Raw genomic sequence first — 25,059 nt, 5'->3', positions numbered from 1 at the left:
TATATATATATGGATGGAGATATATATACAGTATATATATATATATATATACAGTATATATATATTTATTTCCATGTATATATACACTAACAATATATTAGTTCTTTATATAAATACATACTATTTTAAATATTAGTCACACTTTGCAATACGATTCAATTTATCATTATGTTAATAAAAAACAATCGTGTTTTTATTATTCATTTAGGTTCATGTCAATTTTATGAATATTAGTCATTATTTATTCATGTTTGTTCATAACACATTAAGTAATATTCATTTATACAACTTGAAATGTAAAACTCAATATATGAAGAAAATAAACTAATACTTATACACTAAATATGGTTACAGTAGTTCAGTGTCAACAAATTTAACTTAATTTTTAAAAATAAAAAGTATATTTCAATTTTATGAAGATAACATTTTTTATGTAGTCATATATTTGTTGCATTGCTGAAAATCATTTATTTTCCAGACCTTCCCTGTTTTAAACATCTCTAAATTTTGAGATTTATGATTTATGCTTTTTTTTGTAAGTCTTAATATATTTGTATACACACAAAAATACTGATCAAGTAAATTAATTTTTGGGAGTGTTTTGAAAGATTATTAAACTTCAAAAATCATTTATGTAATGAAGAGAATTACCTTAAGACAATTAAATAACTTCATTCTCGTTTGTGCGCATTTAAATGTGTATTACTATTATTGATGTATTTTGGGTTATTATAATAAATGTACTTCTAGATTATTTACCGTTTTGTATTTTCTTTTGTCTTGTTTGTTTTATGAGACATTCATTGTGGTTGTTGTGATCTCACAGGCTGTTCCTGCAGTCATGCTGGGGCTGGACCTGTGTATTATGCGGCTCTTTCATCTTTCTTCTCTCATACTGCATCAGTAACTCTTTCATTCACTCAGTCCGTCACCTCTCTCGACTTCTTGTGGCCGGGACGCTGTGGACACTGTTCCGCCGTCTTCTGTCCTTTCTAGTGGACGCCTCTGGAAGCTGTTTTGAGCCACTACAAAGCCCCACAGAAGTCCACAGGAACCCCGGGGCGCTCCTGGACTCTGATACAGGCCCTTTATTACTACTGAGAGAGGAAAAGGGTAAAGCAGCCTGTCTCAAGGCCGGGCTACAGTGGCAGGGATGTGAGGTGTCGGATGACATCCTCATTCTGAGTTTATGTTGTTTGATTCTTGCTGAAGAAATAGCAGTTTTTGGGCCCTGCATGGCTCTAGGAAAGACTGTAGGGGCGTCACTGAGGATAATCTTCCTGTTATGTGTGTTATTGTTGGGTCTCTGGATCTTCCTGATCCTCTGCTTGCTAGCGCACTTCCCACTGTTTCCTTCCCAGCTGGTTGGAGGAGCTCTGGGGTATCTGGGATGGAAGGGCCTTTATTATAAGGGCTGGTGTGTTTTAAAACCCGGCTGGTGCTGTCTTGGAAAACCAAAAGCTTTGCTTTCGGATAGCACATGCAATATGGGACATTGATGTTAAGGAAATGAGAAACAGAATATATAAAATGTACAACTTTTGTGTCAAGGGGGGTTCAGAGTCAAAAAATATGCATACCTTTAATTAGATACATGAGTTTGGGGTCAACAGTATTATTTCACGTTTTTGAAAGAAGCCTCTTATGCTCACTAAGGCTACATTTATTTGATCAAAAATAGTGTAAAATAGTAATATTGTGAAATATTATTACAATTTAAAATAGCTGTTTCCTATTTTAAAATATTAATTTATTCCTGTGATGGCAACGCTGAATTTTCAGCAGTCATTACTCCATTACTACAACTTTTTGTAACATTATAAATGTCTTTCCCGCCTCTGTTGATCAGTGATGTGTGTCCTTGCCAAATAAAAGTATTAATTTCTTAAAACAAAAAAATCGTACTTACCCCAAACGTTTGAATGGTAACGTAATTGAACATTATTAAAGTAAAATAAATAAATAAATGTGCATGAAAAACAGTCTCAGCATATTCTGCTACAAACTTTTGTTAAAAAGGAAGATAAATTACATATTATTTGTTAATTTAATCTATTCATTGTTTTTTCTTCATATTTTTGTGGAAACCGTGATACATTTTATCAAGATTATTTAATGAATAGAAGGTTCAAAAGAACAGCAAATCTTTTGTGACATTATAAATGTCTAACATTTGATCAATTTGTTGCATCCTTGTTGAATAAAAGAATTAATTTCTGATCTAAAATTGTACTGACAATTTTGAGTAGTAGCATATATGAAAAATTAAGTAGTTATTTTCCTGGTTTGTCCGACTGTAATAATTATTAAGGATAATAAAACTAATGTTTTGACATTTTGAATAAAGCATGAGTGATACCACATTTAGATCAACTTTTTATTGAGTAAAAGCCGTACTACAGTAGGTTCTGTTGATGTAACTGAAGCTCGAGTCAATGCACTGTGACTGCGCATCTGAAACTCAATACGACATGTTTTTACTTTTCTGCAAATGTGTGTTTGTGTGTCTTTTCAGTGCAGATCAGCTGCTGTACTCAGTAGATAAGTGCCTTTGAAGATAAGTCTCCTCTGGGCTTCTTAATCTTGTTAAAATTCTTGGTGATGACATCATACAGCACGGCCTAGAGTTGAACCAATGGATGAAATCAGACACATTTCAACCAGCATCCATTCCAATCAGAATTGCAGCACTGAGATGTTTTGTTTAGGGCAAGTTGAGACTGAACTCACATAAGTGTTGCGAATCTCCAGGACTATGATGCGTAACTCACAGTACTGGTGCTGATCCAGTTCATGGACAAGCTGCCTGAAATCTCCCTGTTGCCAAGCAACAAAATCAAATGATCAGAAGCTCAAAGGTTTTGTAAGCATTCCGATAAAGTGAACACCAAATAAACTGACCACATGTGGCTGTTTGGAAGCCTTGGCTACAGCATCTCCTCTCTCACTGTAGTACCTGAGGAAACAGAAACATGTCACAACTGCGTGTTCACGTCTAAAAAAATGAAATATCAAATCAAATGATGTAAACGACTATGAATGTGTTCATAATGAAGACATCAGGAGGTTAGTGTTTGACTGTGTTTGTAATGCTTACTTGGAAATCTGTGTCTGGAATCCCTCGATCTTGGTGCGGGTGTTCGTAAACAGTTCAAAAACTTTTTCCTGTTGGAACATTTTTGCTTTTATATAACTTACTACTATTAAATTATATATACAACACCGTTCCAAAATTTGGGGACAGAGAGATTTTTTTAAATAATTTTGAATGAAGTCTCTAATGCTCACCAAGGCTGTATTTGATCAAAATACTAATATTGTGAGATATTTTTACAATTGAACTGTTTTCTATTTCAGTATATTTTCAAATGTAATGTATTCCTGTGATGCAAAGCTCATTGCTCCAATTTTCAGTGTCACGTGATCCATCGGAAATCATTCAGCAATCTGATTTGGAGCTCAAGAAACATTTCTTATTATTACTAATGTTGAAAATTGATGTGCTGCTTAATATTTTCATGGAAACGGTGATATATTTATGGAATAAATGAAGATTTTCTAAAAAAAAAAAAAAAAAAAACTGCCTAGGCACTTTTGATCAGTGTAGTGTGTCCTTGTTGGAAGAGAAATACTAATTTAGTAATTTAACTTTATAATTAATATTATTAAAGTAAAAACAATGCATGTGCATGGGTGAAAAACACAGTAAAAAAGTAGCATATATATTTGCTACAATTGTCATCCACACAAATTTATAAAACTTGCACACATTGCACATCATTTTGATATAAAGTTATTGAGATAAACTACATATTAATCATTTGTTAAGTGAATCTATTAACTTGTATTTTTTGAAGGTTTTATATTTTTTAAGTATCCCTAGTTGGGACTTTTTTAAACAAAATATATGTAATGCATAAATATGTATAAATTCTAATTTAAAATTAAAAAGTATTAATTTGACAAAAGTTATTTCATCCTGTCACAAGTAAACATGACACCAGATACATTAACTGACCTGTACAGCAACTCCAAAGTTGTTCCCATCTTCAATTCTGGGAATCTGTAGCTGTATCCACATTGACACCTGCACAGGTGCGCAACACAAATATTATACAATGTACACAAAATGTCGTTGTACCAAAATGCTTTATTAAATCTATTGATGCCAACATACAGTATAAATTAAATTATTATAGAACCAGTTGAGCAATGACTTGTCAAAAATGTCAAACCCATCAAAAATGGCGTTTTTAACTTTTTCGACAAATGTAATTTAACCTCAGGTCTGCATAATTAGCATACCCCAGCACTTCCTCACCGTGTTAAGACACTCCTTCAGAGTCTGAATCTCAGGCTTGATCTGTTTGAGGAGTTTCTCTACTGTCTCATTGCAGGCGATGGGACCACAGGGAGGACCTTTCAGATCACAATCAGCATCATTAGTTTACATTTGTGCTCTTCAAATCACCACTTTGTAACCAGTCACCAGTTTGTAAGGACAGAGCTGGATGGAGACACACAATACTTTTTCAAAATCTTCTTTAGGGGTCTGTATCATTTCTATGACATTAACAGTGACTCAGTGCCCCCCTGTGTTCATGCTGTGAATTACACTTTTGGGGGAATTCAGGTCTAGGGAAAAGAGATCAAGACAAGTAACATTTTCAGTTTCAATTTCCAATTCCTTCTAAACATTTACCTTCATCCTCTTCTTCTTTATCTCCACCCTTCTTTCCCTCTTTGGCCTCTTTCTGTGAATAAAATGTCATTACTGGCCTTGAAGTCTAATCAATTACTTAAAGGGGTCCTATTATGCTTTTTAAATTTTAGTCAGTGTGTAGTGTGTATGTTTGGGCATAAAAAAAGATCTAGAAAGTTACAAATCTCAAAGTCCACTCCAAAGGGAGATATTTCGTAAAAAAAAAAAAAAAAACCTTTTCAAGAACTACAACGAATGGCTCGTTTGGACTACAGCGTTTGTTTTCCGGGCTTTGTGATATCACAAAGCGGCCCATTAGAATATCATTACAAGTAATTCCCGCCTACAGAAATTCGAATGGTTGGGGGGTGGGGAGGGGCGAGGTTGTGGTTAGAACGCTTGGTTGAGTGAGTGCATCAGATGAGACGACGAAGAAGAAGTCCTGCTGCAGAGTTAGTGCATCAGTGAAAACCAAGAAGAAGAGCTGCTGTGCTGTAGCCTCAAATCTTCGGCATGTCTAGGCATTTGACTGAGGACAGCTTCCACAACACGAGGGAGTACAGTGCCGGATTTGCCAAAAGGCTTTTGTTGAACGACGGAGTGGCAGTACTGAAACACCGTCTAAGCTGTTCGCCAATCACAACGCACTGGGACAGCTAACCAATCACAACACATTTTGTTTTTCGGAAGGCGGACCTTCATCAAAGCCGGGAACAAATCGAACCGTTTGTGCCAGGATGGGGAGAAAGGTATTTTAATAATGTAAATTATGTGAAAAATAATGCGTTTTTCGAACCACCAAGCATGAGAGCATGTTCTAGTACACCCCCAAAACAAAATCAAGACTTTGTAAAAGAGCATAATAGGACCCCTTTAAACCAAACCACAATACAGAGAATCTATTAATTTAAAAAGAAATGAATGTGAACAATTATGCTTGTTAATAATAAATCACGTGTTATGATAACCTCCTCTTTCTTCTTCCTCTTGAGCTCCTCTTTGGCCGGGTCTGGGATTGGGATGTCCAGAGGAGCCCTGATAACTGACAGATCTTTCAGACTACAGGAACTCTAAATAACACAAAAACAGAAGTACAGTATTTCTTAACCGCAGCACAATCTCTACTCAATGAGTGTTAATGAATGCACCTGCTGTTTTCATATGATGAATGACTTCTTACCTGTAAGATGTTGTCCATCTCGGCTATCTTCTCAGGGAAGAAGTTTGAGATCAACTGTTCGGCCTGTTTAAAACAAACATTTGACAGTTTAACGAACCTTCACTACAGTCATTGGTACTACTGGAAAATAGTAACATATTATTATTGGTTCTCCTTCAAGCTGCTGTATGAATCGTCCTGTCCTGTTGTTTTATTTTTTAAATTATAATAGTGTATAATGCACAGTCTTATTGTAGTAACTATACTAACTGTGGTATTATTGGCATAAACTGTAATGACTGTGGTACACTTTTAAAAGTAATGAAAGCGCATGACTGAATGAATGTATAATTACCTCCTTGGTGATTTTTTTGGAGAATCCATCCACCTGCAAAATACATAGGATCTGTTTGTCAAACTTGCCACTTAAATACAGGTTGAATACGTTTATATTTATAAGCAGTTTAGACACAAAATGCATAATTTATGCCCAATAAACAACCATAAATACGTTTAAATCAGGTTTCGGGCCTATAATAGGCGTCCTAACGTTACCTGTTTCTTAGACGCAGGGCTCATGTCTAAAGAAGTCATCCAACTATACTAACTGTGGTATTATTGGCATAAACTGTAATGACTGTGGTACACTTTTAAAAAGTAATGAAAGCGCATGACTGAATGAATGTATAATTACCTCCTTGGTGATTTTTTTGGAGAATCCATCCACCTGCAAAATACATAGGAACTGTTTGTCAAACTTGCCACTTAAATACAGGTTGAATACGTTTATATTTATAAGCAGTTTAGACACAAAATGCATAATTTCTGCCCAATAAACAGCCATAAATACGTTTAAATCAGGTTTCGGGCCTATAATAGGCGTCCTAACGTTACCTGTTTCTTAGACGCAGGGCTCATGTCTAAAGAAGTCATCGTTTGAATACTTAGGACCATGTGTTATTTCAGTTTTTCTTTTTTAATAAATCTGCATAAATGTCAACAATTCTGTGTTTTTCTGTCAATATGGGGTGCTGTGTGTACATTAATGAGGAAAAAAAATTAACTTAAATGATTTTAGCAAATGGCTGCAATATAACAAAGAGTGAAAAATTTAAGGGGGTCTGAATACTTTCCGTACCCACTGTATATATTAAAAAAATACATTTAAGCAATAATAATTGCGATATTTTCTTACAGCTTTGATGGTATGTTGTCAATACATGTACACATTTCTTTTATTCATTTGGCAGACTCAACCAACATCAAACTACATTCAAGTGTGTGTTAGAATTGAACCTGTGACCTTAGTGTTGCTTAATTTCTTGCCCCTGAATTAAAGTTTGTAATATACTTTGAAAATGAAAGTGTAAACAAAATTTGGAAAATATATTTTTGATTTACAATGTGTCAAAAATGATTTTGCCATATTGGAAACCAATTATTAATCCATCCCCTAAATATCTTTATTGATCTTGCTCTCAAAATGTTCTCACTATGAACACTTTCATATGCTACCAAAGCAAAGGCTTACCACATGTATCATGTTCTGGGGTGCGTTTCCCAAAAGCATCGTTAGCTAACTTTGGTCGTTAGTTCCACTGAACTGAATTCCACTGAACAACCATAGTTGCTTTTGGGAAACGCACCCCTGATCAGTTACGTCAACTGACAAAGACACAGTAGTGCAATACTTTGTTAAACATGAGACTACCTAAATTATTCCTAAAAGTTGCTTTTAATGGTATAAACAAAGAACAGAGACAACAGGAAAGAGAACACACATGCTGTTGCTCGCTATATTTATATACAGGTGGATCTCAATAAATTAGAATGAACTGGAAAAGTTCATTTATTTCAGTAATTCAACTCAAATTGTGAAACTTGTGTATTAAATAAATTCAGTGCACACAGACTGAAGTAGTTTACGTCTATGTTTCTTTTCTAAAAATGTTTTTTTATTGGTCTTATGAAGTATTCTAATTTGTTGAGATAGTGAATTGGTGGGTTTTTGTTAAATGTGAGCCAAAATCATCACAATTAAAAGAACCAAAGACTTAAACTACTTCAGTCTGAATTTATTTAATACAGAAGTTCCACAATTTGAGTTGAATTACTGAAATAAATGAACTTTTCCACGACATTCTAATTTATTGAGATGCACCTGTATGTTCTCCATATATTTACGTTAGATCATTTGGTGAAAAATCTGCAAAACACACACACACAGGTTTGTTTTTATGGTTTATGAGGACTCTCCATAGGCATAATGGTTTTTATACTGTACAAACCGTATTTTCTATTGCCCTACACCAACCCTACACCTAAACCTACCCCTCACAGGAAACTTTTTGCATTTTTAGATTTTCAAAAAAACTCATTCTGAATTATTTATAAGCCTTTTGAATTATGGGGACACTGAAAATGTCCTCATAAATCACCTTCTCGTTGTAATACCTATGTCATACCCATGTTATTATACAAATTTGTGTCCTCATAAACCACATAAACATGCACACACACACACAAGCTGTTTCCCATAATACAAATACCAGAGTACACTGCAATTATGTGCAGACCACTCGATCTAATCATCGAAACACTGTTTATCCCTTGACTTTCCGCTCATTCCATCACAGATATCCACTGATGAAACAGAATACCACTGTTTACATGGATTGTTTGCATATCAAATGACTGAACACATCTCCTTGATATTGTGAAACTGAATTAAAAGAATCATTCCAAAAATGAAAATTAGCTCAGGCCATCTAATATCCTCAGATGTAGATGAGTTTGCTTCTTTATTGGAACAGATTTGGAGAAATTCAGCAGTACATCACTTCCTCACCAATGGATCCTCTGCAGTGAATGGGTGCCGTCAGAATGAAAGTCCAAACAGCTGATAAAAACATCAGAGTAATCCACAAGTAATCTACAGGACTTGAGTACATCAATCAACACCTTGTGAAGTGAAAAGCTGTGTGTTTGTAATAAACAAATTCATCGTTAAGGCATTTTAACTTTAAACCGTTGCTTCTGGGCAGAATAAGAATAATGCGTCCTCCAGTGAAAAAGACCATGCCCTGTTGTCCACTCATATCAAAAACCCACCAACATATTTGTTTAGAACTGTTTTGGAAACATTAATACAAACTCGTGGGTTAATGTGAAGTTTTTATCAGCTGTTTGGCACCCAAGTCATGTAATGTTAAATTTCTCCAAATCTGTTCTGATGAAGAAACAAACTCATCTACATCTTGGATGGCCTGAGGGTGGGTACATTTTCATCAAATTTTCATTTTCGGGTGAACCATTTCTTTAAGGAACATATATTCAATTTGTGCATGTTATTTTTGATTAGGTTAAAACTCTTTTCGAGTTCAGTAACTATTGGTTAAAATGACCCATGCAATGCATGTTTTTGTTTTTCACAGTCCAAAGGGCAAAGTTCTCTTTTCTCATCAAACGGAGTGTGTGTTTGAATGAACGTAAGAATGATCCTTGCTAGCACAAGTCAGTCATTTAACAAAGTCATTACCATACAATTTTCATTACCAAACAATTTTCACAAATAATAACGAAGAATTGCACATTGAATTCCATGTGAAATTTTATAGAAATACTTTTTTGTAAAACATTCCAATAATGTTTCTTTTATTTACAACTTAAAAAAAATCATTTGCAGTGTAGTCTAATAAGAATGCATGACAACAATTCACCACCTTCAAAATAAGACTTTAACCCCCATATAAGAGCATTGGAGATATGAGTAGCTTTCATAAGAAATGTGTTGCGTATCACAAAATTGCATTATTTTATTATTTCATCTTAACGCTAAATGTGTTTACAATGGGATAATGAGTATAGTGGGGCACTGGGCTTTTGAGGATCTTTTACTTCACACAGATTAAAGTCTAACCACAATGGTTTTTTAGCTTATCTTTATCCACCCTCCTCTTATCTACCTCTCACAGACAAACATTGATCTTTAGCCTGTTCACAGTGTTCCTGTCCTCTCACGTTCTCACTCAATGGTCACAGTCAGTGCACTGGAGACTTTGAATGTTGTGTACCATGCAACAGTCGCTGTGGTTTGTGTGAGCACTGACACATTACAATGGGTCCAAAAAATTTTTAGATACTTAAGCAGCTTTAAATCGTCTAAACATTTTTGTTCTATTGAAATATCAAACCAAGAGGCAGTCACACTGCTAGAGATTTTAGCTAAACTTAATTCCACTGAGCCATTTTTGCTATTGCGGTTTTTGTCAGGGATCTGGAAGGAGGAACTATTAGCAGATTGAGTGATGAGGATTTATTGACAAAACAGACTGATACAAGAGGGTAGTGAGGTGCACAGGCGATACAACATCAGGAACACAGTAAACAAAGAAACAGCTAGGGAAGACCACTGGAACGGTCTCTGACAGCAACTGGCAAATTACAATAGCAGCAGAAGGAGCCGCAAGACCAGGCAGATAGAGAGGGCCAAGCAAGGTACCATAGACCTGAACTCAGATACTTGTTGAACACTGACCCGGACCAAGTACCAGGCAGGGAGAACCAGTGGCAGGACTCACAGGCACAAGTCAGGACGGGAACTCTTACACAAAGAAACACGACAGGATAAAGCTCCACAGTAACAATTACTCCAAAACAGGCTTGGGGTTGGGAGGAGGGGCTAAAGAAGCACATGGCTGAGAAAAACAATCAACTAGGCCATGTGCTGACACAAGACAACATAGACAAGAAACAAACAGAGTGTCAGGGCAAAACCCTGACAATTTTATATAGAGAGACATATATATATATATATATATATATATATATATATATATATATATATTTAAGTAATGTATGTCTATAGCATTCTGTGGTGGAATTTACATTTTAAATATTTTTGAATTGTGTCACAAAGACTAATAATTAATTATAATTTATTTATTCTAAATAAACACATGAATCAGTTCAAAGAATCATTTAAATTTTAAATAATTAATAAATGTATATTCTACACTTCAGGTCAAATGTTTGGAAAAAAATATGATTTTGAAAGAAGCCTCATGCTCACCAAGGATTCATTTGTTTGGTCAAAAATACAGTAATAGTGTGAATTATTTTTATTTAAAATAACTGTTTTCTATTTGAATATATTTTAAAGTGTAATTTATTCCTGTGATGGCAAAGCTGAATTTTCAGAAATCATCTTTGGTATTTGGAAAAATGTTTCTTGAGCACCAAATCAGAAGGATTATGTGATGTTTGATATGTAAATTCAGCTTTGCAATCACAGGAAATATATTACATATTAAAATGTATTTATAGAGTTATTTTTAAATTGTAATAATGTTTCACATTACTGTATTTTATCAAATAAATGCAGCCTTAATGAGCATAACAGACTTCTTTAAAAACATTTTTACAAATCTTACCAACCACAAACTTTTGACAAGTAGGCCTTTTATTTATTTATTATATTAATTTATAAAAACTAATCATTAATATACTTTTTGTAACTTTTAATGTGACCTTCAGGCAACAAAAAGAAAAAGCTTAAATCTTTTAATTTTAATCAAAATCAAGAATGAATAAATAGATTGTGAAATAATCAGACACATAGACTATTATATCTTTTTTTAAGATTTTTAAGATTTACAAATACAGTCAGGGCATAGGGATAAAAAGGGGGAAAAAATCATATAATATTTAATCATATCAAAATAAATGACAATGATATGAAAACGTCAAATGTTCACAAATAATAAAGCATTTTAGTTCTCTTATTTTTCAAAATGAATATTGTTTTAGGTACTGTTGAACTTCTGAACTAAAAATTAAAAACAAAGGCATTTTTCCCCCATATTTACATTTATGTAGGCTATTCCATCTAAATGTCTCTCGAGCCCTACAGTACTATCTCTTTTCTATTTATTGCATATGAACATACAGTATATAACAGTAAGACAAATACAACTTTGCATATAAATGCCATCAGTACACAAGATTACAGGTAAAATAAAAAATTAGTCAGAGGAAGAAAGAAAACATAAAATAAATAAATAAAACAACTAAAATAATGAAGACGGTACAGTTTACTTGTCTATTTCAAATTTGCAGATAATGTTAGAAGTCCTGAGAGCTTTTTTTGTTTACATTTATATACCATATTACAATATTGTTTAAATTCGTTGATAAAATTAAAAAAATTGGGTTTACCACCCGACCACTTCATTTTGTGTATATGAAACTTCCCCATTACAACCAGTAATTGAATAATATACGCTTTATCCTTTTCTATCCCATAATCATCAACATATATCATTATATCAGACCCACGCAGTTTAACAGCTACATTAAGTTGTCTTGTAATGAAATTCTCAACATCAACCCAAAATATCTTTGTATAGATGCAATGAAAAAATAAATGAAAAATAGTTTCTTTTTCATTACTACAAAATTCACATGAGTAGTCGATATTCAATTTAAAACGTTCCAATATATATGTTTCACCGGATAAATTCGATGCAATATTTTATCCCTACAGTACTCTCTTTTTTATTTTTTTTATTAACCAGAACAAAATATACAATATTTTACAAAAACATGCCAGAGTGTACGAACCATTGAGGCGGTCATCAAAAACTCTATATTCGTGAAAAATATTACAAGTCTTCTTTGCTTTTTTATTAACAATGTTCTCCAAACTGGTGCAGTAGTCCTTGGTCTCTTGAAGAAAATGAATGAAATTTGGCTTGGATCCTGACCATTTCTTCTTATGTATGTGAAATTTCCCCAAAATAATAAAAAGCTGTACAAATAAAGTACAATTATTATTATTACTTTCACTGGAATAATACATACATATATCAAAATTATTTTCCTTCTAATGAAACTTTCCATATCAGAAAATCCTCGTGTAAACACAATTACAAAACAGATGGACAATAGACTCATTTTCCACTGAACAAAAATCACAGGAATAATCAACATCCAAATGAAATCTCTCTAACACACTTTTAGCTGGATATATACCATGTCAAATGTTAAATGTAACCTCTTTTACTTTATCATTTAAACGGTATATTTCACAAATACGCCAAGCTTTATTCCAATTTATATTTCTAAATGCATTGGCCCACAATAAGCTTTTATAAGCAGCTGTATCACCTGTTATAATATTCCTAATATATTTATTAGTACAACTTTGTTTAAGAATATCAATGCTTCCTAGAAACATGCTGTCTTTAACACATATTGCCTCAGAAGTATCACTTCCACAAGCTCTTATAAAATGGACAACTTGTTGAGGTATGGCATCAAATACAACAGCATACTCTTTTGGTGTAACTGGAAAACCAAAAGGATCCAAATCCCTACAGAACTCTCAGCGGCCGTGAAGATGAGTGGAGCGACGTCACAGGGAGCCAGTAAGCTTCCGCCTACAATGTCCAGACTCAGCTTTATCAACATCTGCTGACTTGACACGAAGAAGGCGCTCACGTGACTTCAGAGCTCGCTAAAGAAGCGTTAAAATAAGATTCACTTCTACACAACTTTGCTTTTGCAACCGGTATCGAGCAGGAAAGCGGATAGTTAGAGTCAGGAGCCAGTGCGGCAGACAGCGAGCTGATCTGAATCCTCGCGAGTCGCTGTATTTGACTGACTGACTTACTTCAGCGACTTCAGCGTCTATCTACAGCTTCTTTGACTGAAATGCAACAGCTAGTTTTCCCACTTTGTCGCGTTTTATTAGAAGCGCACGCATATTATAGGAAAATATTACACTTTTAAAATATATTAATCGACTAGGTAGTTTGCCAGTACAAAGCTTGATTTGTTATTGAAACGCCTCAGGCGGGTTCGCAGGGAGAAGAGCGGATCTGAGCTGAGGGTGGGATCAGCTGATGATAAGTTACACGTGTTACAGTGCAAGGGTCTTACTTTAGTCTCTGTCGAGAGCTGGACTATCACCCTCACCGGTCTGATATGAGAGGTGCACAGGACTGAAGAAGAACAAGCCACCCTCTTTCCACCCATATTGCTTTATTTGAGTTTTTCTCTAAAGTCATCATTTCAGTTGTTTTCTCCACTTGCACCAAAGATGTCCTGCCTGTTGCTCGGCGTACTAAGGAGGTGAGTGTTTATACATATTTAAACTAATAAACTATGAGAGACACCAGACCCAACAATGCAGATGACCTGAAGGCCGCTATCAAAGCAACCTGGGCTTGAATATATATTCATACCAGACACTGGGCTGCAAACTTTGGACTATACTGTTAAAAATTATTTATTGACGTGGTAAATAAAACGGATTACTGGAGCATGTTGTACAAGAAAATAATATACGTTTTTCTATTTAAAAATTTAAGTTTTTATTTCATGTGTTGCTTGCCATGTGGCACAAATACTTTTGCTGTTCACCGTTTTAACGGACTGTGGTGTACTTGTTATTTACCTACAGAAGCCAACAGTTCGGAAGACTAGCATATTCACCGGAAATAACTTACTTTTTTTGTTGAAATACAAGGTGGATACCACTACAGATTATGCCGTTGTGAGGACACACACTTTTTTAATAAATGTTAGACAATTATTGTTTGTAATAGAAGCCTAGTTCAATAAACAAGCAGTTAATGTTGAGTAACTTACATTTCAGACGCAGTGTGGTAAGCCTGTTAGTTATGCATGCAAACATTTTACAAGCGAAACTGAAATTTATATTATTAATAGTTGGTGTGTTGATATACAGTTCAACAACACTATGACTTTTCACCGTGTTATCAGTGACATTCTGTGTATTAGTGTGGGAATTATTCAGCAATCTCTGCAAGTTACATCAATAAACCAGTAGGTGGCGACAAGTCATTGTCTTTATGAGTCATTTGAATCATTCACTCACAAGATTGGTTCAAAACACTGAACTAAATGTCACGGCTGGGTCAGGAAAGACACACCGTGTGAACGAGGGTTTGGGTCCAAATGCAGGCTTTATTTACACTGCTGGGGAAAACAAAGTAAAAACAGAAAACAAACAGAGCTGAGACTCTGAAACACAGGCTGAGAACAGATACAGGAATCACTGAAACAAACATTAATCATCCGCGCCTGGGTGGCGTGGGGAAGGCACGTAAATAGCCCTCGGAAGTGGCTACAGCTGTGTGTGAGTGAGTGTGTGAGTGTGTGCCCAGGTGTGTTGAGTCAAGGTGACGGAAAGGGAGTCCGGGAGGATGGGAGTTGGCGACCTCTGGTGGTGAGAGGGAGAACACCAGACGCCAGACCCCGACACTAAATGAATGAATTATTCACCCTTACTATTCATCCAAAAACACCCATTCACACAGGAACTAAACACAGCATGTTTATTCTGCTATAACTTTGTTTAAAAACTATCCATTGGTCGAGCAAAAACTTAAATATGTTGATGCATGACATTTACAGACCATGTTCTTCTTGTGCCAATGTTTGTTTGTGTGTCCACGCAGGCGAAATGCCATCAGTACAGCTTCAGTGGGTGTGCGGTCACTCGCCTCCATCCCCTCCCTGCCCCCGTCGGTGGCTGAGTTTGTGTCGGGCGCCGTGACTGAATGTAAACCTGCTAAAGTGCACGTGGTCACTGGCACTCCAGAGGAGACAGCACACATCCTGGCCAACCTGGAGAAAGAGGGCATGATGAAGAAACTCACCAAATATGAAAACTGGTAAGTACTTCTAGTCTTATAATTAGTTTTTTAACCCATATTGATGGTAATAGTTGTTATTTCATGTGTTGCTTGCCATTTATAATTATTTGTAAAATTTACTAGCAATGTCTGATTAAAATTTTTCCTTCACCAACCTTTTTTTTTTTTTTTTACTGTATTAGTACACATGTAGTGCATTTCATTCCAAAGGACACCACTAATTAGTCTTGCAGCTTCTCAATCACTTATCTTTCAGTTGCGGTCAAAGACCTGTGTTAAAGTACATTTATTAGTTATGATGCAATATTCATTCACATACTGTCAGCTCAAATGAATGTTCATTCATTAATGTAACATGTCATGGATCACGCAGATCCATCTACTTAACACGTTATCTACAATCTTTAGCTTAGACTTTAAACTGAGTTGGCTTTAGATTATCCACCTTATTTTTAACCATAAGAGCACTCACAATTTTGCAATAATGTGCAAGACTTTCGGTGTCATCAGCTTCCCATTATTTTAGCTGTACAAAACAGTCTATTATTTTGCTTGATATTGCAAACTGTTATTTGTTATCATATTATTTTAATTATAGTAATAAGCACACCGGTTTGTGGCACAAATACTTTTGCTGTTCACCGTTTTAACGGACTGTGGTATACTTGTTATTTACCTACAGAAGCTAACAGTTCGGAAGACTAGCATATTCATATTCATACTTTTTTGTTGAAATACAAGGTGGATACCACTACAGATTATGCCGTTGTGAGGACACACACTTTTTTAATAAATGTTAGACAATTATTGTTTGTAATAGAAGCCTAGTTCAATAAACAAGCAGTTAATGTTGAGTAACTTACATTTCAGACGCAGTGTGGTAAGCCTGTTAGTTATGCACGCAAAGATTTTACAAGCGAAACTGAAATTTATATTATTAATAGTTAGTGTGTTGATATACAGTTCAACAACACTATGACTTTTCACCGTGTTATCAGTGACATTCTGTGTATTAGTGTGGGAATTATTCAGCAATCTCTGCAAGTTACATCAATAAACCAGTAGTTGGCGACAAGTCATTGTCTTTATGAGTCATTTGAATCATTCACTCACAAGATTGGTTCAAAACACTGAACTAAACGAATGAATTATTCACCCTTACTATTCATCCAAAAACACCCATTCACACAGGAACTAAACACAGCATGTTTATTCTGCTATAACTTTGTTTAAAAACTATCCATTGGTCGAGCAAAAACTTAAATATGTTGATGCATGACATTTACAGACCATGTTCTTCTTGTGCCAATGTTTGTTTGTGTGTCCACGCAGGCGAAATGCCATCAGTACAGCTTCAGTGGGTGTGCGGTCACTCGCCTCCATCCCCTCCCTGCCCCCGTCGGTGGCTGAGTTTGTGTCGGGCGCCGTGACTGAATGTAAACCTGCTAAAGTGCACGTGGTCACTGGCACTCCAGAGGAGACAGCACACATCCTGGCCAACCTGGAGAAAGAGGGCATGATGAAGAAACTCACCAAATATGAAAACTGGTAAGTACTTCTAGTCTTATAATTAGTTTTTTAACCCATATTGATGGTAATATGAATGATTTTACATCACCTTAATCCTGATTTACATTTCTACTCTTTTCTGTGTGCAGCTGGATGGCACGTACTGACCCTAAAGATGTGGCTCGCGTGGAGAGTAAAACTGTGATTGTCACTAAGAACCAAAGAGACACTATTCCCATTCCCACCGGAGGTGCCAAGTCCCAGCTGGGCAGCTGGATGTGTGAGGAAGACTTTCAGAAAGCCAGGGAGGACCGATTTCCTGGCTGCATGGCAGGTGTGTGCTACTCAAACCCCTGAACAATAACTGAAACCTGTCAAATAGTTAAAATATAAAAGGTATGGAAAATGTATCTTAAATAAAAATAAAAATTTTAATTTCTGAATGTTAAAATAATGATATTAAAATATTATTCATATGATATAAATAGATTTCAATATAATTTGATATATTACTAAATATTATTTAGAATTATATAAAACATTATTGAATTTTAATTTTAAAATATAAAATATTTTATAATATAATCTAAAATATATTAAAATGTCATGTTTGCTCTGAAAATAATAACTTTCCATTTTGTAAAATGCACAGAATCCTGTTAGACCTTCATTTATATTTAACCTGAAATATTCTTTTAAAATCCAAGTACCTATCAAATTGTTCATCAGTCCACACACTCATGTAGGACAGTTTGGGATGCCGAGAGGAAACTTTTGGAATGCCCAAAAGTTCTTGAATATTTGTCTTTCTGTCCCTCTGTAGGACGCACTATGTATGTAATCCCCTTCAGTATGGGCCCTGTGAACTCTTCTCTCGCTAAATTTGGCGTTCAGGTGACAGATTCTCCATATGTGGTGGCCAGCATGGGCATCATGACACGCATGGGGACACCTGTGGTGCAGAAACTAGCCGAGGGGGCCGAATTTGTGCGCTGCCAGCACTCTGTGGGCCGACCTTTACCACTCAAAGGTACCTTGATTTATAATAATGTCAGATTAAATGTAAATGCGATTCACTCAATCAAATGAAACTCTAAATTTCACCAGTTCCTTCAAGTTATCCATTGTGTCACTTTATTTGCCGTATATTGTTTATTATTTTACAGTATTATTTGGCTAATTACACTACCTTTCAAAAGTTTGGGGTCAGTAAGATTATTTGTTTTCAAAAGAAGTCTCATGCTCACCAAGGCTGCATTTATTTGATTAAAAATACAATAAACATAGCTCCATTGTGAAATATTACTACAATTAAAAATAAATTGTTTTCAAATTGAATATATGTTGAAACCTAATTTATTTCTGTGATGGCAAAGCTGAATTTTCAGAATAATTACTCCAGTCTTCAGTGTCACATGATCCTTCAGAAATCATTCTAATATTAATGATTTGCTGCTCAAGAAACATTTCTTATTATTATCAATGTTGAAAACAGTTGTGCTGCTTAATATTTTTGGTGGAAACCATGATACATTTCGTAAGGATTAAAGGATTTAAAAGAACAGCATTTATTTGAAATATAACTATTTTGTAACATTATAAATGTCTTTACTGTCACACTTCTGATCAATTTATTGTATCCTTGCTGAATAAAAGTATGAATTTATTTGAAAAAATATATATAAATACTGCCCCAAACTTTTTAACTGTACTATATATATTTTTTTTTTTTCTTGTCAATATCTTATCTTTCTCTGTTCTTCTCGCACAGCTCCTTTAGTAAACAGCTGGCCTTGTAACCCGGACAAGGTGTTGATCTCACATCTTCCTGACACCAGACGGATCCTGTCCTTCGGCAGCGGTTACGGTGGAAACTCGCTCCTTGGAAAGAAGTGCTTTGCTCTTCGTATCGCCTCACGCATTGCCAAAGACGAAGGCTGGTTGGCTGAACACATGCTGGTATGGTACATCAGACAGAATTTTCTTGCTTATCCCCTTTAAGACATTTGAGTTTAATGAGAGTTTACAACCTTATATAATATCTATGCGCCATATCGATCAAGTGACAATGCATCGTGCTTATGTACTACTCTTTTAGAGTCGTCGTTTGTAAAACATGATGTTGATAGACGTCCCTGTTTCTTTCTCCGCCAGATTCTCGGAATCACAAATCCTCAGGGTGTAAAACGGTACATTGCAGCAGCATTCCCGAGCGCTTGTGGGAAAACTAACCTGGCCATGATGAAACCAGCACTGCCAGGCTGGAAGGTTGAGTGTGTGGGCGATGACATCGCCTGGATGAAATTTGACAGTCAGGGTGAGAAATATGACTTGTCCTAGACAACACATGCATCTGTTGACAGCATGAAATGTGGGTTTATGGGCAGCCAGGAAATGACACCATATCTTTTATTTTAGCATTTATATTGGGCAGCAGAAAGAGAACTAATTAAAACTGAAATATTAAGTACATGGCTCTCAGTAAACAAACCCTGGGAGTTGCTGAGAAACAGTTTTGCCGTATAGTGTTGATTGGAATACTGTTGTTTATGGTTATAAATAGATGTTTTTAACAGACAGTGGTGTATTTTGATTCTCTTCACCAGGTAAACTCAGAGCTATTAATCCAGAGAATGGTTTCTTTGGAGTTGCCCCCGGGACGTCCCTGAAGACAAACCCTCATGCCATGGCAACCATCTCCAGGAACACAGTGTTCACTAACGTGGGAGAGACCAGTGATGGGGGTGTTTGGTGGGAGGGTCTGGAACCACCTGCACCTGGAATCAAACTCAGAGACTGGCATGGAAAATCCTGGAAGTATGGTAAGATCATTGTTTAGCAAACTAATTTTTACAAAATATTAAAAAAATTCTTAGAAACATTTATAAATAGATAAATAGAAAAAAAACTTTAAAAAAATATATAAATAACAAATATGATTATATAAATATAATTTATTTCTATACTAAATAAAATGATCTATATGGACAGCATCTGTGGCATGGTGTTGTGTTTCTCAGGTGATTCTACACTGTGTGCCCACCCGAATTCCAGGTTTTGTGCCCCGGCTGGCCAGTGCCCCATCATAGACCCACTCTGGGAAAGTGATGAGGGCGTCCCGATTGATGCCATTGTATTTGGTGGCAGAAGACCAGAAGGTGGGTGGTATCACTGAATCAAAATTGCCTATATTAAATGTACATATTATTTTAGAACTCAATACTTTTAAGGCCCGTTCACAATTAACTAAAATCATTAAAAAAACTACTTTTTTTTTACCCGAAATAAAATACACATTAAGTAAAAATGACAAAAACACAACAAAATGGAAAATACGAAATGGAAAATATAAAAATTCAAACTTATTCAAAATATTAATAAAAACTAGAATAGTATCTTGATACTAAAATAACACTGGTTTACACCAAGGACAACAATTATAACAATAATGAAAAAAAAAAAATATATAGTTTTAAAACCTTTATAAAAATAAAAAAAATAGCATTTAAAGCTGATGAATGATAACATTGACAGCCGATCAGAATCCATCCTGCTTTAAAGAGCTCAAGCATTTAAAGTGGCAGACAACAAACTGAAGAGCGTTATATTTTGTTGGTGTGGATGCTATTCATCATTATTTATTACTAGTTATCATATAGTTATCATTCTTGATGTAAACAGTAAGGATGCATTAAATTGATCAAAGGTTAGCGTTAAGACATCTATACATTTACAAAAAAAATAAATGCTGTGCTTTGCCATCACAGGAATAAATTCAATTTTTAATAAATTAAAAACAGAAACCTGTTACTTTTAAAATTGTGATAATATTTCACAATATTGCTGTTATTACTGCATTTTTAATCAAATAAATGTAGCCTTGGTGAACATAAAAACATAAAAAAAAACTTACAGACCTCAAACTTTCTAACAGTTCTGTATATATACATACACATATATTTTATACATTATATCTCAAAATGTACCTGTCTTTTTTGCCAGGTGTGCCTTTGGTGTATGAGTCATTTAACTGGCGTCATGGTGTGTTTGTGGGTGCAGCCATGAGATCTGAATCCACAGCTGCTGCTGAACATAAAGGTACAAACTTTTATTTCTCCATATGATAAACAGTACACAAAAGTGTACACTACATTTAAGCACTTAGTGACAAACTAAACAAAAAGCTTATACTGATATATATATATTTTTTAAAATATATATATGGCTCATTTTCTTTAGGTAAAGTAATCATGCATGACCCCTTCGCCATGCGTCCTTTCTTCGGCTACAACTTCGGCGACTACCTGGCCCACTGGTTGAGTATGGAGACACGTAAGGGCCCGACCCAACTCCCCAAGATCTTCCACGTCAACTGGTTCCGGAAAGATCAGAAGACCGGCTCTTTCCTGTGGCCAGGGTTTGGAGAGAACGCCCGCGTCCTCGAGTGGATCTTCACACGATGCGGCCGTACCAGTGAAGAGGAAGCCGCCACCAAAAGCATTGTGGGATGGATTCCACAAAACGGTGCCATAAACACAGAAGACCTGGGTGGGAATATCGATATGGGTGCCCTCTTTGACCTGCCCAAACCCTTCTGGCAGAAGGAAACACAGGAGCTTCGGACCTACTTCACCCAGCAGGTTGGAGCTGATCTACCTGCACAAGTGGAAGGAGAGCTGAGGGCGCTGGAGGAGAGAGTGAGGGACTGAACAGACGCTACATTACATTAATGTTGAGTAGATGTGAAGAATAGGACGGGTTTGAAGTGGATGTAACTCTTTTAATGTGACTGTTGCACTGCAGTGGACGCTGCACCTGAGAAATGCAAAACCAAAAAGTTCACTAGATGCCATCAGTGGTATCAGTACCTAGGTGCCTTATTTTATCTTACAGTAGAAGCTAAAAACTCTATTTAATGTTTACAAGCTATGTCCCAAAATGCCTTTTAGATTATTTTTCTGTTCAAACAAGACCACATTATGAATTCAATATATATATATATATATATAGTTTAACTATATATATATATATATATATATATATATATATATATATATATAAATATATATATATATATATATATAAAATATATATATATATATATATATATATATATATATATATATATATATATAGTTTATGAGTACACTACATAATATCTGTTGATTTTGAGCAAAGTTATCAGACATGTTTTCAAGGACAGCACCAGTACCATAATTTTTTACTTGTACTGGTTACCTAACGAAAGCTTATTTTTATTTCCAAAGATTTTTCCTTTTATCAGTGGAATATGATTGACATGATTCAGGTTGAGCTGAGGTTGAAGGATCCGGACCAAAGAACACAGACAAGTCTCAGTCATTGAATGTGTGCATGTTTTTACATGAGCTGACTGAATAAATACAACTCTAAATCAAACTTTGTTACGTGCGTCACTCGATTTTCTTACATAACATCAGTTGCAATGATCTGTCATTAGACTCACAGATCACAGATTATACTGATACCGCAATTATCTCTTTACTTCATTCAATATGCCATAAATCTCACGTTTACAGCATCCATTCTGTTTTAAACAGGACATTATCACATAAGATTCAGTGTGAATATAAACTTTACAAAATAAACACAATGTGAATTTAAAAAATATAAAACACACTGAATTTGGTTTTGTTAACCCTAAAAAACCTGACCTATAAAATAATAATCTGATTTATTTTTTTTTTCATTAGAACAGTTTCTTGAACCTTAGAACACACACACACCACTATACCACGCCGCTTGAGAAGTTCTTTGACAGACATAACAATGCCAGCAGGGGTCACTCATACTTCATTAAACAGGTAATTTTGCTGAAATACATATTACGTGGAACAATTTTTGACATGAAAATTTTTTTGACATGCCTATGCAACAAGAATAACAATATTCCTTTAAAAAGCATGTTTATGTTGCTACTGATGCTAATGGTGTTGCACAATAATACACAGATCGTAAATAAAACACGGCTATTGATCAATAAGCATCAAGGACCAGAATTATCTGTCTTATTAGATGCATCTTATCCAATACTGTGAGGGATGATTTAAAAAAAAAAAAGTTAAACCCTGTAGATGCAACATTAGATGTCACGTGATAGTGTTGTGACGTCATCGGGACTTTAGAACGTTCGGGGCCTATACAAGAAGGAAAAACCCACACACACATACACACACAAAAAGGAGGAAAGTTGTCAGTCAGTTCATATCATAACCTTTCTATGACTAAGACTTGAACCCTTCTTGGATACAGTCGTGATTTGTGAGTTCTACACAGCATCTGTGTTTTGTACAAAGAGCTTTTTTGTTAAGAATAGGCTATTCTTAAAAGGACAATAAAAAATGGTAACGTCCTACAATTGGTCTTCAGGTGAGGGTAGCCAAGAACCAAATGACCAGGGGTCATTGCTTGTCAGTGATTTGCACCCAGATGTGACCGAACAACTGTTGCATGCAATATTCAGCCCAGTCGGACCAATCTGTTCTGTGCAAGTGTGCAGAAGCACAATAACCAACCAGTCTTGTGGGTATGGTTTTGTGACCTTTGAACACCGCCAACATGCAGAAAATGCCCTAGAGGCTCAGTTGTTTGGAGCTCATGGGCAAACCAATGTGCATCACATGGGCCCAACACATAACTATTAATGTCCAAGCAAGGCACAATGACAGGCCCGCTATATAGAATGCTGTTTCAAACTTTGGGGAAATCCTGAAGCGCAGAGAGGTCTGTGTCAGGAATGGCAAACCTAAAAAAAAGGAGAGCAGCTCTAATCCACCAGTGTCACTGATTGTGAATGAGCTGCACCCAAATGTGACAGAACAGGAGTTGCATGCAATATTCTTCCCATTCGGCCCCATCTGTACTGTGAAAGTGTACAGAGATATAAGAACCAACCTGTCTCACGGGTATGTGACCTAGTTTTACTTTGGCTCCTAATTGTCATTTCGTTCACCTGGGTTTGATTAATTAACTCATTAGTTCTTTCGTTTGCTCCCCTACAAATACTCTCAGTTTTCCCTTAATCGAGGTCCGTTCTCGTTAATGTAATGTTGGTCTACTTGCCTTTTTCCTGGATTTGTTGATTAAAATACCTTTTGTATATCTCCCTCGTCCTCGTACCTCACCAACCCGTAACAGAAGAACGGACCCAAACGATGACTGCAGCTGAGGACGCGCTGTGGGGATTGCGGCAAGGCGGTCAGAGGTTGGAGCGATATGTGTCGGGTTTCCTCGAGCTCTCCAACCGGGTGAGTTGGCACGACACTGCTCTAGGTGCGTGCTTCCTGCTGGGGTTGGATGACGAAATAATCTGCTGCGCTCTCCCAATGGGTGATTTTCCTTTGATCGAGTTGATTAATCTCGTTCTATTCCTAAATAGCTCTGATATGGATGTTGAGGGAGTAATGAGACTTCCCAAGTCTCGTCATCCAACTCCCGCAGGAATGTGCCATGTCTCCCCAGCTCACCCCACGCCGAGAACCTCCACATACCCCTCCAACGGCTCCTACCGCCTGCCTAACTCCAAATTCCCTGTGGTCCTCCGAAGCTCTGCTGGAGTCTTCAGCCCAGGAGCGCCGGGTTCACCGCAGTCAAGATGGCCGGCTAATCGGAAGTCAAGCCCGCCGGATGTTCATGTGGCACTCGTTCCAGTGCCAACTCCTCAAAAGCGCTTTGCTGTGCCTGCTCTTCCAGAGTGCCCTCCAGTGCCAGCACCACATAAGCGCTACCTTGATCCCCTGTTCAGCCCAGGGAGGGCTCCTGTTTTCCCGTTAAGCCCGGGAAGGGCTCCGGATCCCCAGTTTAGCCCGGGAAGGGCTCCTGATCCCCAGTTCTGCCCGGGAAGGTCTCCGGCCCCAGAGCTCTCTCCAGTGTCGGCTCCGGCCCCAGAACTCGCTCCAGTGTCTGCTCCAGCCCCAGAGCTCCCTCCAGAGGGTAAATCAGCTATAATGGACATGGCGCTGCCCCCA

General features: G+C 36.2%; 4 protein-coding genes across 11 annotated transcripts in view; 3 read left to right on the top strand and 1 right to left on the bottom strand.

Moving 5' to 3' along the window:
• LOC107560249 (fat storage-inducing transmembrane protein 1-like) overlaps positions 1-1,583 on the top strand; it is a 2,739-nt gene extending 1,156 nt beyond the window's left edge. The window contains exon 2 of the mRNA XM_016244379.1: positions 827-1,583. Coding sequence (XP_016099865.1) covers positions 827-1,499 — 673 coding nt within the window. The 3' untranslated portion in view covers positions 1,500-1,583. The remainder of the gene's footprint in view (positions 1-826) is intronic.
• Positions 1,584-2,363: 780 nt separating this feature from the next.
• On the bottom strand, positions 2,364-6,798 carry LOC107560248 (proteasome activator complex subunit 1-like). Of its 3 annotated transcripts, none has more exons than XM_016244377.1 (11): positions 6,756-6,798; positions 6,556-6,588; positions 5,883-5,945; positions 5,671-5,772; positions 4,703-4,754; positions 4,322-4,419; positions 4,019-4,087; positions 3,098-3,165; positions 2,902-2,956; positions 2,731-2,817; positions 2,364-2,621 (listed from the first exon to the last, which is right to left on the bottom strand). In XM_016244377.1, the coding sequence occupies exons 1-11, from the start codon at positions 6,792-6,794 to the stop codon at positions 2,535-2,537; spliced, it is 753 nt and encodes a 250-aa protein (XP_016099863.1). In that variant the 5' UTR covers positions 6,795-6,798; the 3' UTR covers positions 2,364-2,534. The 3 variants fall into 3 exon arrangements, with proteins under 3 accessions (XP_016099863.1, XP_016099864.1, XP_016099862.1); XM_016244378.1 differs by lacking the exon at positions 6,556-6,588 and adding an exon at positions 6,217-6,249 and having other exon boundaries at positions 6,756-6,784; XM_016244376.1 differs by lacking the exons at positions 6,556-6,588; positions 6,756-6,798 and adding exons at positions 6,217-6,249; positions 6,417-6,455.
• A 6,533-nt stretch (positions 6,799-13,331) lies between these two features.
• Positions 13,332-21,946, top strand: LOC107560258 (phosphoenolpyruvate carboxykinase, cytosolic [GTP]-like). 2 transcript variants are annotated; one of them, XM_016244393.1, is made up of 10 exons: positions 13,332-13,994; positions 15,347-15,562; positions 17,203-17,387; positions 17,877-18,083; positions 18,825-19,012; positions 19,208-19,370; positions 19,660-19,875; positions 20,074-20,211; positions 21,056-21,151; positions 21,293-21,946. In XM_016244393.1, exons 1-10 carry the CDS (start codon positions 13,963-13,965, stop codon positions 21,760-21,762), a joined length of 1,911 nt encoding a protein of 636 aa, XP_016099879.1. In that variant the 5' UTR covers positions 13,332-13,962; the 3' UTR covers positions 21,763-21,946. The 2 variants fall into 2 exon arrangements, with proteins under 2 accessions (XP_016099879.1, XP_016099878.1); XM_016244392.1 differs by lacking the exons at positions 13,332-13,994; positions 15,347-15,562 and adding an exon at positions 16,624-17,092.
• Positions 21,947-22,640: 694 nt separating this feature from the next.
• Positions 22,641-25,059, top strand: part of LOC107560260 (vegetative cell wall protein gp1-like) — a 3,233-nt gene continuing 814 nt past the window's right edge. Inside the window, exons 1-2 of one of the 5 annotated variants that reach the window (XM_016244399.1) lie at positions 22,641-24,339; positions 24,471-24,921. In XM_016244399.1, coding sequence (XP_016099885.1) covers positions 24,308-24,339; positions 24,471-24,921 — 483 coding nt within the window. In that variant the 5' untranslated portion in view covers positions 22,641-24,307. The other 4 variants (XM_016244397.1, XM_016244396.1, XM_016244394.1 and 1 more) reach the window with 4 other exon arrangements.

The sequence above is a fragment of the Sinocyclocheilus grahami genome, unplaced genomic scaffold, assembly GCF_001515645.1.
Source record: "Sinocyclocheilus grahami isolate Dianchi unplaced genomic scaffold, SAMN03320097.WGS_v1.1 scaffold716.1, whole genome shotgun sequence".
Classification (NCBI taxonomy): Eukaryota; Metazoa; Chordata; class Actinopteri; order Cypriniformes; family Cyprinidae; genus Sinocyclocheilus; species Sinocyclocheilus grahami.
The sequence above is the reverse complement of the archived record's forward strand: the minus strand, read 5'-3'. Positions and strand labels throughout refer to the sequence as shown.